The 16,316-nt window shown below is 45.4% G+C and overlaps 1 protein-coding gene across 3 annotated transcripts in view; it reads right to left on the minus strand.

Annotated features, from left to right (window-relative positions):
* exoc6b (exocyst complex component 6B) overlaps positions 1 to 16,316 on the minus strand; it is a 65,991-nt gene that overhangs the window by 19,850 nt on the left and 29,825 nt on the right. The window contains exons 16-21 of one of the 3 annotated variants that reach the window (XM_069519065.1): positions 14,707 to 14,818; positions 14,132 to 14,266; positions 13,833 to 14,021; positions 10,689 to 10,718; positions 6,483 to 6,624; positions 2,394 to 2,467 (exon numbers count right to left, since the gene is read on the minus strand). In XM_069519065.1, coding sequence (XP_069375166.1) covers positions 2,394 to 2,467; positions 6,483 to 6,624; positions 10,689 to 10,718; positions 13,833 to 14,021; positions 14,132 to 14,266; positions 14,707 to 14,818 — 682 coding nt within the window. The remainder of the gene's footprint in view (positions 1 to 2,393; positions 2,468 to 6,482; positions 6,625 to 10,688; positions 10,719 to 13,832; positions 14,022 to 14,131; positions 14,267 to 14,706; positions 14,819 to 16,316) is intronic. The other 2 variants (XR_011239977.1, XM_069519066.1) reach the window with 2 other exon arrangements.

A 16,316-nucleotide genomic window follows, 5' to 3' on the forward strand; every position in this document is an offset into this window, starting at 1 on the left:
AAGGAGGAGGGGGAGGAGGAGGAGGGGGAGGAGGAGGAGGAGAGGATGGAGGGAAGGAGAGGATGGAGACGGAGGAAGAGGAGGATGAAGCGAGCAGTGGGTGCAAAGGAGGGGAAAAAGGGAAAGAGCAGTGGAGGAGGAGGAGGGAAGGAGGGGGTAGAAGTAAACATCGATGCCGGATGAATGCAATTTTTTTTCTTTTCTCCTTCTCCCCATCTTTCCCCCTTCCTTCTCCTCCTCCGAGCGAGAGAACAAGAGGCACTGCATCATCCCGACAGGCGGAGAAAGAGAAGAGAGGGAGAGAGAAAGAGGGATTGTGACGGAGGGATAAAGGGCTATCCGTCTCTGTCTGTCACCTCATTCATCGTCCCCTGCTCCGTCCTGCCGGCCCATCCGTCATCCGCTGTCACACACACACACACACACACACACACACACACACACACACACACACACACACACACACACACACACACACACACACACACACACACACACACTTTCCAACCACTTTCACACACTCTGTAACAACGACGACACACACACATCAAAGACGAGCGGCCAGACTCACAAACTTCGTTCTCCGCCCTGTTTCACACATTCACTGCGATGACACACAAACTGATGCGCACACACACACACACACACTTTCACAGCGATGATGACAAACACGCAGACACAAACACACACACACACACACACACACACACAAGCCAGGAAAGCCACACAAACGTTCAGTGAGGCTCTTCGCCCCGTTTCACACATTCACAAGAGTCACAAACACAGATACACTCAACGGCGATGACAGACACACAAACACGCTCGCCAACGACGATGGCAAACGCGAGTTCCCTCGCACGCACTCTCACGCGCTGCCAAGCGCTTTTTTCCGCGAAGTTGAAACACGACAACGACACACTCGGCGCCCTCTCGCACGCACAGACACACATGCACACTCGCTCCGCCCCAACATCCTGGATTCTCAGCGCTGTCGCCCAGTTCTGTTCCTCCTCTGACTGGTTCTGGTTTTTCCCAGGACCCGGAAAAACAAGACCGCCCGGCCGCTTCCTGCCCTCGTCTGTTTCTCAACATCAGGTCTGAGGACCCGGGTCGGCCCCCGGGACGACTGCTGAAGTGGTCTAGAACTGGAGGACGTTCTCACGAGACATGTCGGACAGCGACGTTACAAAATACTAAATGTTTGAGCTGTAAAAGTCAAACACACGTCAGTAAACCTTCAGGGAACGGGAGCGCCGACGGCAGGGAGGGTCTCTCATGTTCCTGGCGTGTGGCTGACATGTCGACAAACTCACTTATACCCAGAAACACGTTTAAATTAATTAATCACAGGTGGGACGGCTTGTAACCACCGCAAGGGCTGATCGATTAACGTCCACCCTTGAACTACTTTATGTTTACGTTCTCAGATCTGCACTGACGTCTGGACGTTGGCTCAGTTCTTCAGGAGATGCCAGTGAGTGGGCGAGTGGGCGAGTGGGCGAGGTTTCTAACACGTGACGGACGTGAAACTGGGAGAATAACAAACACAAATATCAAGAGAGGAGCCGTACACGTAGAAGACGAGGAGATTTGATAGATTTTGGGGACAAGGGCCGACACGGAGATTGTCAAACAAGTTGCAGGGACGACGAGAGACTCAGTCAGAGTTTATACTTCATCTACCCAGGCTCCGCCCCCCGACTGAACAATCTCCCGCTGCTTCTTCACGTGTGAAACACAAAACTCCAGAAAATGTCTGGACCCTATTTTTCCAGAGTTCAGTCTGAAACTGTCGTCGAGAGAATCCCTCACGTGATCGTAGCAGATTCACACGGTGTCGTTCAGTCGTTCGCAGATATGAAGCTTCATCTCTGCACGTGCGTCATTTCTAAAACATCTTCGTAAACAGCTTTTATTTTGTTGCTTCTTGCGTCTTTTAACTCCTTTTGAGTGCGGCTACATAACGTTAAAGTTTGAAACTGCCTTTTTAAATTAATTCAGTTAATTAAAAAGTGAGGAATTTGACGAGAAATGAAAGAAAGACAGAGAGATCTCGTGTTGGATGAAACACAGTAAGAGAGAGACGGAAGTTTAGCGTCGGAGGTTCAGAAGACATAACATCAAACAGCAAGAGAAGATGAAAGAGGGATGGAAGAGCAGAATCGAAGATGAGAAGGATGGGGAATTAAAAAAAATAATAAATGAGAGGGTTAAATAAAATCAGAAAACCAAATAAAGGAGGAGGAGGAGGAGGAGGACTGTGAGGGAGGATGGGAAGAAGGATGAAAAGGACGAGGGGAGGGAGCGAGGGAAGAGGTAGAAAAAAGATAGCGGAGGCAAAAAAGAAAGAGAAAACGAACGAGAGGAGGACCACGAGGGAGACAAAGACCTACTTGTCTCAAGTCACTGAAGGCCAGAAGCAACGTGTCACCCTGGAAGCCTGCGACCGGGCCGGCTCTGGCAAAACCTGTGGGAAAATACAAACCCGCCCCCCCAGTCCACCCCCGGAGAGAGGGAAGAGAGGAGGAGGAGTAGGAGGAGGAGAGGAGAGAAAAAAAGGAGAGGGTGAAAAACTGAATAATAAAAGACCTGGTTGGATTTGCTATGCATCGGGATAGATTGGCAGACAAATGACAGCCTGGTGAGGAGGAGGGAGGGAGACGAGGGGGGAGGAGGAGGGAGGGAGGGAGGGAAGGGTGTTAGAGTCATGTCGCTGGGTCTTGTTGAAAAAGAGTGTGTGTGTGTGTGTGTGTCTGTGTGTGTGTGTGTGTGACTAAGGGAGAGTGTGTGTTCGTCGGTGTGAAAGAGCAAAGGGTTTTGTAGCGTACACTGTGTTGAATGTGTGTGTGTGTGTGTGTGTGTGTGTGAGTTAGTCGCCTTGTCAAGTGTGTGTGTGTGCGCGTGTGTGTGTTTGTCAGTGTGTGTTTATGTGTTTGTGTGTTCACTCGTTGTTTGTGCAGGGCCTCGCCGCCGTGTTCGAGAACAGTCGAGAACTGTTGGATTTTGAACCCAGGGTGACGCCTGTGTGTGTTTGTGTGCGTTTGTGTGCATTTGTGTGCGTTTGGATGCTTGTGTGTCGGGGTCGTACGGAGTGTGAGCTGGGGTCTTGGCGTCAGTTGGCCCCCGTAAACAAGCCGACGGGCATTCTGAGCGAGGGAACGAAAGAAAAGAGGAGTGCTGCGGAGAGAGAGGGAGCATAGCCTGTCGCTAATCCCTTTCACCTCAGAGCGCACACGCACACGCACACACACACACACACGCGCGCACACACACACACACACACCACAGCACTGATTACACGCCTGCCATCTTCAGTGACCCCCGTGACACACACACAGACACACACAAGCTACAGTATCTGTTGAAGTAACCTTTACTCCTACATCCATTATTTTTACCTTTAACTTCACTCTTCACCTCCTGTTTCTCTGTTTTCTCTCCCTCCTCATCTGAACAACTTTTCAAACCCGACCCCTGCGTCACGCCGAGGGCCGAAAAAACCAACCACAGCTCGGCGCCGACCGTGACCTGCAGGTAAACTTTACCGTTCCGACCACAGACTGGAAATAAAGATGGAGGACACGTCTCCACTTCCTTCCACTTGTCAAAGTGAAGCTCAAATATCACAGGAGACGTCGATTTTGAGTCCGGCTGATTTAAACGATGGTGATGTTTTAATTGTGCTTGAGATCGTTAAAACAATGACATTTTGTGGAACGGACGGAAGTGACGACATTCTGACGATCCAGGATTTTGGTTTTCACGCTCTTCAACGTGGCGAGATGCGGCGTTGGCGGAGGTTTGCGCTCTCTGAGGGCCCCTCGCGTCGATTTGTCAGGAGGATTACGCAGAACTGATTTCAAACAAACTCCGTGAGGGGAAGTGTTTTCGGGGGCGTCGGGAAGACCACATTAAAAACTTGGTGTGGATGCGGATTAAGGGGCAGAACCAGATTTTCAGATCATCCAGCATTTTTGTCAAATTTTGATTTTTAAAAATGTTTGACAAGCTGACGTTTGGTGCAGATTTGAGAAGAATCTGAATATTATGAATCAATGATTTTATAGAGTTTATATCCACTTTATTTTACCGCTAATAAATGATTCAGGTTTGTCAGACCACTTCTTTTCTTCTTCTATATTTAGAAGAATACAAGAAGAAGAATAGAATAAGACATTATGTGTTGGCGGAGGTGAGAGCTCTAATGTGTGACATTCTCTTTTCTTTTCTTCACTCTGTTTTTAACGATCTTCACCTTTCCGGAGCTGATCCGTTTGTTTCTTCCTTCTAATGTCTTTAATTCTTTTCTTAATTTTCTCGACTTCATCTCTGTCGTTTCCAGCAGATTTAGTTTTTTTTCCATTTAACTTTTCTTTCTTCTGCTTTTTCAGTTCGTCGTCGTTAAAAAATACAATTTAAATGTTTTTACTCACAGTTTTTGAACTTTTACTCTCTCGGCCTATTTCACCGTATTTTTTTTTTTTTTTGCACTTCCTGCTTGTGAAAAACAAATTCACATAAAGAGTCAACTTCATTATCATTTCTGACCCTCCCTGTTTTTTATTGCTTATACTCGTTCTTTATCTTTGTCTCTTGGACTTTTCTTTCATCGCTTTATTTCTCTCTCCTCCATCTTTTCCCATGTTCCCTCCTTCTCCTCCTTCCCTCCATTTCTTTCTCCACATGTTCCCCGCTGATCGTGTTAATTTCATCTGCACCTCCCGCTCCTTTTTATCTGTCACAATCCTGAAATTCCTCCCTCTATTTAATCTTTAATCCCTCTTTCTTTTGCTCTCCCTCACTTCCTCCGTCCTTTCAGAGTCACCATTAATTTTCATTTAATCCCTCCTCTCATCCGTGTATTCTGCCCCGTATTCTCTTCTGGTGTTTTTTTTTTAATTTCACACCTCTTTCATTTAATCCTTTTCTGTCTGCCCTCTTCTCTCTCTCCTCTCTTTCATCCCATTCTTCTCTAACCCTTTTTTTTTTATCATTTAACCCTTCCTTCCTTCCGTCATTCACTTTTTTTTAAATTTAACTTTATCCAGTGATGTCGTTTTTCTTCCTTTTCACCTGATCATTTTTTTGGACTCCTTCCATTCATTTTCTATTCCTGTTTACTCCTCCTTTCATACATTCATTTTTCATCCTTCTTTCTCACATCACTCATTCACGAACCCATCACTCTGACTATTTATCCTCTCCCTCTGTCAAATATTCCCTCTTTTCCTTCCATTCCTCATTTCCCCTCTCTTTATTTTAATCCATTTACAGTTTGGCGGTTAAAAAAAATCCCTGTGTGTCCCATGCTCCCATTTCTTCCCCTTTAATCCATTCATCCACCTTGCACTTTTCATTTTACCCCTTTCCATTAATCCCTTGTTCCTGTTCTTCTCTCCGCTTTCTCTGTCAGGTCCCTCCATCTTTCATTCATCCCCTTTTCCTCTTAAATTAAATCCCTCGCTGCCCCGCCACCACATCCTTCTGCTCTGTCTTGTGGTTTCCATCTCCTTATTTCTCTCTTTTGAATTCTTCACATCCCTCAAATTATTTGCCACTTCTTTCTTCTACTGTATCTTCACCTCCTCCCATGTCTCTCTATTCTTACAGTCCTTTTTTTTTTTTACTCCCTCATCTGGGCCCTCCGTCTGCCCCGAATAAGTAACTCCGTAACCTCCTAACCCCTCCGCAGCACTGCACGCATGTCACTGTGCATTATGTCTCTCACTCACACACACACACACACACACACACACACACACACACACACACACACACACACACACACTGTGACCCGCACTGTGACTCTAAGAACCTTGATCACGTAAAAAAAAAAAAACCTGAGCCGACGACGCCTGGCACTCTTTCATTTCTCCTCCTCCTTTATCTCTGAGCGCTCTGCACATATACGCCTCAACAAAAAAAACAAGGCGATGGAGGGAGGAGAGGGGAGGGGAGGGAAAGAATGCATGGGGGAGGGAGGAAGAGGAGAGAGCGGTGAGGATGCGATGGGAAGGAGGATGAGAAAACAATTGACTGATGAGAGGAGGAGGAGGAGGAGGGAAAGAAAAAAGGGTGAGTGTCGGGGGGGGGAAGGGGAGGAGAAGAGGGGATATAAAGGATGTTCTCCTCCAAACTATGCAACTGGTTGTTCCATAGCGCCCCCTGTGCCATAAAAACTAAACTGCACGCATTCAACTTTTCAGGCTTGTTCACTTGAACAGTTATTTTAGTCGGAAATATTTGTCTGTCATAAAAAGTTTTCTCGGGAATACTTTTGTGTATTTTCTGTAGTTGTGGACGAGAGAACTTTGCATCTGTGTGATGAGGAGAAAGAAGCAAGTGAACAAGTAGAGGAGGAGAGAAAGAAATGACGGCAGAGGGAAGAGGGACGAAAATGGGAAGAACAAAAAGAGGAGGGCCAGAAAACCAATCTAACAATATCGTGAGACAAACGTGTGAAGCTGAACGTCGACACTCACTCTCGCACTCCTTGACGTCGGCGTTGAGCTGGTGCAGAGCTCCCATGGAGATCTGTCGGAGCTCCGGGTCGAGCAGCAGCTGCATCAGCGAGGTGGAGATGTGTTTACAGGCCGACATGCACGCCGTCTGAGCCACCTTACCCTGAGAGACGGAGAGCGAGGGACAGAGAGAGAGAGAGAGAGAGAGAGAGAGAGAGAGAGAGACATGGGTTTGTGAGCTGCCATATTGACGTCTCCGGTTCGACTAGTCGCCCTCTAGAGGTCGTTAGAGAGAACGCAGATTTCAGGCACTTGAACGTTGGTTTCACTGTGGTTGAATCAGTCGTGTTTCATCAGACCTTCATGTGAGTGACGTCATTTTAGAAGGACACGACAAAGATGTTTAAATATCTGCTGTCGAGTATTTTGCTTCGACCAGAGTGATTTTTATGTTGAGGTACATTTCCTCACTTTGTCTTTTGTTGACCTGACAAATATTTCACGAAAGAATGAAAACTGTGGTTTGGAGACAGTGTTCAGGTGTCGCTCTTTTCATCGATGCTGAAGCTGTACATCTAAATATGAACACACACACACACACTCACACTCACTCACACACACACACACACACACACACACACACACACACACACACACACACACTGTATGCTGAGTTCAGGTGCAGTCAGAATGATGAAGTAGCATATTAAGAATAAAAGCAGCGGATGAGGAAGTACATGACAACGCATTAATACAGAAACACACACACGTGTTTGTGTGTTTGATTGAGTGCATACTGTGTGTGTGTGTGTGTGTGTGTGTGTGTGGTCTCAACGTCTGCATTCCAACAGCATGAAGCTGAGGTGAAAAGAGGGAAAGAACAGAAAATGAGGTAAAGTTAAAGGACGATCATTAAAAAAACTTAATTTAAGTTGTAGTTTAACTATAACAACTGAAATCCATTAAAAAAAAAGATATATACATATGAAATTTCTGATCTTTTGTATAAAATAAAGGGGAAAATAAAGAAAAGTGAACCGAGGTTCATCGTCTGGAGCTCGGTTCATTCAGGAGGCTGCGCTCGCCTCAGAGGGAAATCAAATTACACACACGGTGAACACGTGCGTCCACATATGTTCGAGAAACACACACCTACAGACCGGCCGGATTTCCTCCAATTCGACTCTGGCCTCTGAACTCACACACGCACAGACACACACACGCTCCACACAACCCCAGGGGTGAATTATCTTAGGGTGAGATTGAGCGTGAAATGGGTTAATTCTATTTACATGTCCTGAACCGGCACTGACTGACACACATACATGAACACACAGGTAGGTCTGTCTGACAGAAACGTCTCAGAGTTCAACACAGAAGACAACTGGGAACGATTAGAGGAGAGGAGGAGAGGAGGAGAGGGGAGAGGGGAGGAAAACAATGGAATGAAGGCAATGAGTACAGAGGGAAAAAGTGATGGAGGGTGAGGAAAGGAAAGGTAATAGAAGGTGAGTAAAAGAAAGTAAGGTAAGGAAAAGGCAATGAGTGAGAAGAGGAAAACTGATGGAAGGTGTGAAAGGAAATGAGAGGAACAGAAAAGAAATAACGGGAGAGGAGAGGAAAATAAAGGAAGTGTAGATAAGGAAAGCTGAAGAATGAAAAGTGAGGAAAGAAAAGGCCACGAAGAAATGATGAGAAGGAAATGAATCTTCGAAAAGGAAAAAGGGTGGAGGAGAGGTAACAGAGGGAAAGGTTGAAGCAAAGGTGATGATGAGTGAAGAGAGGACACGTTATGAAAGGTGAGTGAAGGGAAAGAAAGAGAAGAACAAATGACACTGAGTGAAAAGAGGAAAAACGAGGGAAGGCGAGAGGACGGAAGGTAAATAAGGGGAGGTGAGGAAAGGAAGGGAAAGTGGAAAAAGGAGAGGAAAACTATGGGTTAGTGATAAGTACCCAAGCAGAAAAGGAGAGAGAGAAGTGGACACAACACCAGGTGATGCTTCTTCTGCATCCTCCCTCCCTCTGCTCCTCAATCCCTCCCTCCTTCCTCCCAGCTAACGAGAGGCGTTCATCAAAGGGCTCGTTAAAAGCTACTCGGCTGCTAACGGCTGAACAAATAGACAAGAGAGAAAGAAAGCAGGCGAGGTGGAGGGAAGGAGGGAAGGAGGGAAGGAGGCTGGCGGGGTCAGGCGGAGAAACAGACGAGGGGAAGGGGGTGGTGAACAATCAAGGACGAGGAATGAACGAGGGAAGAGGAAAGGAATGCAGACAGATGAGAAAGACAGTAAAATATTCTAATAAAAGCTTCTGTCTCCCGTAAACTACACAAATCAATATCGTTAATGTCGATATTAAAGTCGCCCAATGGTTTTGTTTACTTATCTATCAGAGAAGTTTTTGAACACAGCGAGGAGTCGGTGTAGTTGTTTCCACATCACGTCTGTGCTTCACTTCAAATAAAAAAAATAAAAAAAGAAGGCTCAAAAGACTTTTGACAAATTCGTTAGAACGACCAGAACCTTGTATGTGAAGCTTTTCAGCGTAACAACAGATTGATGAGCGTTTCCAACAAAACCGCTGCTCCCAAGTGCTCCCCGCTGACTTCGGCTGCATGATGCCAGAAGCAGACGGAGCTCGGAGAACGCACCAGCGCGGCGAGTCCTCACGATGCCATAACGCACTGATTCACGACTCCTGGAAGGGATTGGACATGGTGTATAATACGCTCTCCGTCCATCCAGAAAGCTGTCAGTCAAACAGAGAGCCGCTCGGGGCAGCCAAAAGTCAAGAGGTGCAGGGATCACAGCAACAACAAAAATAAATAAAAAAATACGATACTGGCGTGCGACACCCCGGAGTTCTTCCGACTAAACCTGTGGCGTGGCGTTCTGAGGGGGGTTACAGGTGCTCGTTCTGATTCATGACCTGGAATTCTGTGCTCGTGTGTTTGAATTCACACAAAGTCGACCTCGGAATCACCGTGGAGGGAGAGACGCTCCGGGTTCAGCCTCGTGGCACGAATTGAGATTGTTGCCGTTATGGCAGGTTTTAATTCATGTCACTCAGGAATAACACCGCAAAAATGAAGTCTGGACTTCTGGGTGCAGTTTGTAGATGTTTTCACTCCGAGTGTAACCTTGACACTGACACACACACACACACACACACACACACACACACACACACAAAGAGCCAGTGCAAGCAGCTTCACCTCAAGGACTCAAAACCACATTTGATCTGACAGACACCAGAGTTGGAAATTTCATTCTGTCTAATGGAACAAGTGGTAAATCCCTTTATTTTTTAAACTGGCTTTTTTTCTTTTTCCTCTGCACACGACTGTATAACAATTTCAAAGACAAATATTTTGCTCATATTCAAGTTGACAATCTTAATTTGAATGTTTTTTGTTTTTTGGGGGGTTTTTCCTCCATTTGGATCCTGCGAGTAAGTGAGAGCACAAGTAGCGAGAACTCAAAATACTATTTGTGGAGCATATGTTGCATAAGCGTAAGTTATAGTGCTTCAAAAAAAATATATAAATACAACACACACAAGAGAAATAAGGGGGCGGGGGGGACTGGGGGCTCCACATGTTATAAATACTTAACAGTAATATGACTATTCCTGTATTTACGTTTTGTTTTTTTGCGATTTTGTAAAGAAAACATAAAAATATCAAGCTTTAATTACATTTTTCTATCATAAGAGTCCAATAGAGAAATCTTGATTCCAGTGTCTGAATTTGAATTTGGGAGAAACGAAAGAACGGAACAAAAATGTTAATTTTACTTTTTTTCACTTTCCATAGTAAAACCAGAGAAACTGATAATCTCATAATTTTTTCCGGAGCTGTATTCTGGCCAATATCGGTATTGGATTTTTTCTTTCTAATCTCCAGTTCTCAGGCCCTGGAGTAGATCAAGTTTTAAAGTCGAGCTGAATGTCTGGATGATGTTAACCTGCCAAAAGTTTCTTGAACATTTGCCCGACGCAATCAAAAATGGCGTTAACACTCGAAGGCGGCTGCGTACGATACGGACACACGAACACAGACTCAGGCAAACGTGCATCACTTCCTTTTCATCCCACATGCTGGTTTGGTCAACTCAAGGTGCGTTGTGGGGTGTGGGGAGGTGTCGAGGGGTTTAAATTCAAACGGGTCAACAAGGTCAGTCAGGGATTGGTAAACAACACTCCGTTACCACAGCAACCACAGATACTCACCGGTAAGGTAGCGTGTTCTGTTGGCGTTCCCTATGGTAAAAAAAACATAAACCCGGAGATTTAGCCCCTGGCAGAGCCACTGAAACTGAGGTGTTATTGATGGGAGACATGAAAAGTTACAGGAAACTGAAGCACGAAAAATAAAAGCTCCTGAATCAAATCGCTGCGACGACACTAACAGCTTTTTCCACCTCTGTATTTATTGCACACGGGCCCTTGAGATGATGCTAATCTGACTAGCTGGCGGTCGGTGGATGCGTCGCGGGGAACTCCCCGACGCACAGAGGAGAAGCCGCCGCCAAACGCTTCTCGGAGCGCTGCGGGAAAACGATCAAGGAGCTCGTGAGCCAAAAAAATTGGAACATTACAGGTCCAAGAACTTCCTCTCTGATTTCCATGCGATTAGTTTCACTCCCAGGGCCCTTCCCCGTTCCATCTTTGAATCCGAGCTCAATTTGATTATGCGCATTTAGCGACACAGCGCTGACCTCTTGCAGTATTATTAGCTCTTCGATATGGCAATGTTTTAATCTCTGGGAACTGGGACGCCGAGACGTGTGCGAGCTCCTCTGGAGTTGTTCAAGGAATCTGAGCCTGCTGCCGTTTCCTCAGCACGTCTGCTTCCAAACAGTTAAATTCACAGACGTTAGAAGAAAACACACGCGCAGAGAATGTGGCAGATCATCGCAAGAATGTTGCTGTGTCATAGTGAGAATTCACTTGATTCTAATCAGTGACAGGTCAGCGTGTGTGTTTGTGCTTATTCCCCGTTGCATAACCTCTTGGATTTTTATTTTCTCAGAGTCATAAAAACAACACACGGCCTCTGATCATGGATTCTTGGTTTTAGCACAATATTTATCTTCCAGTCTACCCAAACCGCTCTATTCCCTTCTGGTCGAGTTCTACGAAACCCGGGACAGTGTCGTCACACACCGCTGTGATGCAACGGGTCTTCAAACGCAGCCTCTGATTCGAGACAGCGAATCACACAGATCTGAGAGCCTCAGTTCAAACCGAGTTGTGGGCGCACAACGCTGCTGCTCAACATGAAAATACACACGCGCATCATTTCTGATGGATATGCTGCTCATGCACTGCAAAGGCACAGAGGCAAATAATAACATTCACTCAGGAGCAAAAATCAGCTGGTTCAGCAGCGGCGGCACGATGCGTCCAAGTTTGTGGAAATCCGGTTATTTCAACGCGCCAGAAAAAGGTCACTTCAAGTCACAACGTGAGCCGTATGAAGACATAACAGTGAAATGTGACAGGAATAATGAAATTTCTGACTCGGCAAGATCACGATTAGATTATAAAATCTATTTTTGGTCAGTTAAGATCTGAGCGAGATACTGTAGATGTAGTAAAGTGAGCAAGACTTAATGAGCACAAGCTGATACCTGTGTAGTAGCAACAGTATTAACATCAGCAGTATTTTTTTTATTCCTGCTTCTCCTGCCTTCAATAGTATCGACTTCATTTCTGAGTAACTCTAGTCTTTTATACGATCCCCTCTGTTTCAGAGGGTCATACCACCCAGCTTTTTAGATCCATAGCATCTGATCTACTTAGGAGGCCCCGCACCATGTGTGAGTGTGTGTTTAAGTGCGTGTGAGTCGGGGTCATGTCCGGGGCTCATGGGGGTGTAGGAAAAGCTTCTTAGAAGTGCTGGAAAACACTTAGCTCAACCACCGTGTGTGTGTGTGGCCTTATGGCCTTGTGACCCGCTTAGACCAAATCTGTGTGTGTGCAATCATCTTAGAGCTAACCCGAGTGTGTGAAGGAAGTTTTACGAAAAACTGTCCGTGTGCATTTTTTTTTTTTTTTACAGGAGCGGAATAAGAGTATATAGCTCACACGGAGGGTGTAAATAATAAAGTGTGGAAGAAGTGTAAGAAAGAAATAGTGTTTTAAAGATGGACATTTAAAATTCTGGATTAACTGATGAAAATAAACTCAACTGAAAGACAAATTCAGAGCGAGAGAAACATCTTGGATACGAACGTTTGCCATTTAGAGTCTGAGCAACAGTGATCGATGAGAGGAATTAATCAAAAACCTCAGTCACAGCTATTTTGGTCCACGTCCCATCCTCTCACATGGAAGAGGTGTAGTTTATGAGCTACATGTCTCGTCACGCCACTGGAACCCAATGAGCCAAGGCCCCCTGAACCGAGACACAACTTACTCCAACCGTCACGTGTTCTCCCGTCACTTTCTCTCCTTCACGGGCCTTTTGACTTGAAATGATGGGTCACATGATCAGTTTAATCCGCCCACAGAGGCTGGAGGTCGACACTTTTGGGTGATGGACGGCGTGAAGGATTACACGAACCGAATGTGAGAAGTCACAAGCAGCTTCTATGGTTATTAATCCAGAATTTTAGCACCGTCGCCTGGAACTAAAATCTTTATTTAATTTACCAGGAAACTTTTTTAAGACGCTTAATGGATGAAATTATTTCTTTACACGTTACATTTCATTGGACTCCACAGTGAACTGTATATTAATGGTGCGACATGAAAATCCTGACGGAGCGTTTAATGTCATCACGGCCAGAGTCAATAGTCTGAGCCGCTGTGTAATCTCGTGCTGCTGACCCGAGCAGCTCGACCCTTTAATGAGCTTAACGGGCCCCATGTTAACGATCTAACCCGTAACGAGCTGATACTCTAACGAACTAAAGCAGATTGTCCTGCCCTGTGATGTCTCATGCTAACATGCAGGGAGACGGCTAAGGGGGGCTTTATATAACACGCACACGCACACACACACACACACACACACACACACACACACACACACACACACACGGACAGTGTGCACTCATGGCGACATACAGTGGGGATCAGAGACTGTGTATAAAGATGGCAGCGCCCCTATGTGAAGCCAAAGAGTGGTGATTGCCCCGTGGTGGCTGGCTGCAGTATAGGTCATAAACCCCGCCTCCTCCATGTTAGCAGATGGGACTAAAAAAAATCAGTAAACGTCAAATAAATGTTTCTCAAAGATGGTTTCTGTCATTTTAGGTAGTTTGGTTTGGCATTTGACGTTCTACTCGTAAAATGCAATTAATATTTAACCTTCAAATATGAGAGCGGTATCAGTGTGTGTGTGTGTGTGTGTGTTTGTGTACTAACAGGCAGGTTGGTGAAGACGCTGAAGGTGCTCTTCAGAAAAGCGATCAGGTCGATCAGGTAGTCGCTGGCAGCCACAGTCCCGCCTCCCTGCACCGCGGTCAGCCACTCGTAATCAGCCAGCTGCAGGAACTGGTCGATCTTGGCGTTGAGGCTGGTGTAGATCTCCGCCTCCGCCGCGTGACGAGCGTCCTGTAGGGGGGGGGAGAAAAGAAAAGAATAGGTTTGTTTGAGGAAATGAAGGTAAAGAAGGAGAGAGGAAAGAAGGAAGGAAGGAAGGAAACAAGGACGAGTGCGTTTACCTTGAAGGTGGACGTCCCGTACAGCTTGGTGGCGTTGGCCGTGTCGGGAGGAACGTTGGTGATGTTTGATATAAACTCCTCCAGGAACTGGCAGCTCTGCTCCAGGTGGGTGGTGTTAATGATCACCTGCACCAGCTGACGCACAACCAAGAGAAAACACAAACAACTTCAGATGCGTTAAATTATTTAACTCATTTTTTTCATCTGATAAGCTGCACTTTTCTTTTTTTAAATCTGAAATGGGAGAAATGAGTTTATCGAATCTGAACATGCGATTATATATTGATATATATTGTTTTTGAGCGGTGTGTTTTCTTCTGTTGCAGCCGTTAACTTTTCAAACTACACAATTATCAAAGCTCAGAGTTCTGCACAGTTAAGACGATAACGACAACTTGACAAGAGGAAAAGTGCGTTTCTGTGGCATAAATGAGCCAAAAATGTTGAGACTGAGCGTTCAGAGTTTCACTGACGTTTGTGTAGCGTGTTCCTTCTGAGAGGGATTATTACAAGTATTTTACACACTGAACACACACACACACACACACACACACACACACACACACACACACTACCTCTGCCAGCCCGACATTCTTCTTCTTAATGGCGTAGTGCAGACAGTTGCTGAGGGTTCTGGTCAGCAGTAGATTTGTCGACTTGCGGATCATATCGTCTACCTCCGTGGAACTGAGGACACACACACACACACACGCACACAGACACACACAGACAGACACACACAAACAAAGAGAATTAGTGACTTTGCAGAAGCGATTTTGTTCCGTTCCTCGCTGAGAGCTGCTGCAGCCAGAACAAACAGTTTGAGTGAATTTCTCAGTCTGCGAATGTCTCCGTTAGGAAAAAGTCTGTCAGACACTTTAAATGAGCACAAATTACCACATTATTAACTGTTTGACTAAAGAAGAAGTCTGTCATTGTCTTGAACCTTCGGTTAAATCCGCAGCTTCAAAATAATTAACAGAAACAACTCGGAAAAATACATATAATTGAATTTAAAGACATCTGGGCTGCTGGATCGAAAATCCAAATTCTATTTCTGAATTCTATCACCCGTCCTGATGTTTGCCGTGAATTTTATAAATGTGTATTTACTCACTCCAGACCTCAACATACTTTAAACTGTCATTAAATCAGCACCTCAGCCAACAAGGTGTAAGACAACCTGCAGTGTGTAAAGTCTGGAATAAGCTGAACCGTTTGATGGCGGCTGATCAGACCCACTTACTAGATCTCTGACCCACGATCAAATTTGTTATGTTTGAAATGTGGGTTATGTCTGGTAAAAAAATAAGCCCAGACACATTTCTGCACAGTTTAGTGGAGGTTTTTAATGGCAGCGTGTTTCCCTGGCGAAGCATCACCTGCTGCTGAAGAGTCGAACTGCTGAGCTGAGGCCTGTGTGTGTGTGTGTGTGTGTCTGTGTGTGTGTTTAAAATCAGCACGAGGTCAAACACACACAAGGGAGAGGGACAAATATTGACACTATTAAAATCACAGTCAGGAGAAGGTCACGTTTCAAGCTGAAGAAAAAGAAGCAGTCAGAGGTTTTAATTTGATATTTCGAAAAATCCAGTGTGTTTGTGTCGTTTTCATATGTGTATATTTTGTATGTATTTCTGTAACACACACACACACACACACAAGGTCGGGGGAGGTCAAACATGCATGACGCAGAGGAATTCAGTGGAAACGTAAGCGATCACTTTCTCCTACTGTGAGATAATGTTGAGGAATCTTTGTGTGTGTGTTCGATTCCAGAGCCCTGTGGGTAACAAACACATTCCAACAAAATCAGTAAATAGTCCGTGCCTGGAATTCAACCTAAGCACATGCACACGCAGGCACACGCACATACACACACACACACACACACACACACATCACGATGCCTGAGGGAGAGCAAGAGCTGGAATTCCAAACTCAACTTTAGTTTCCAAAAATTCTGAGGAATCCTAAAAACGTTCCGACGATTCAGAGCAGGGGGGAAAATTCCTGGAGCGGCAAAAATGCAGAGTGGACAAAAATGGTAAGTGTGTGTGTGTGTGTGTTAGTGTGTAGAGTGGCAAAAAGTAAATGTAGGCTAGTGAACTCTGCACACACACACACACATATATAGACACACCGCAGGATCCAGATTGAATTTCATTGTATTTATGCCACCATC

The sequence above is a fragment of the Paralichthys olivaceus genome, chromosome 22 (genome assembly GCF_024713975.1).
Source record: "Paralichthys olivaceus isolate ysfri-2021 chromosome 22, ASM2471397v2, whole genome shotgun sequence".
NCBI lineage: Eukaryota > Metazoa > Chordata > Actinopteri > Pleuronectiformes > Paralichthyidae > Paralichthys > Paralichthys olivaceus.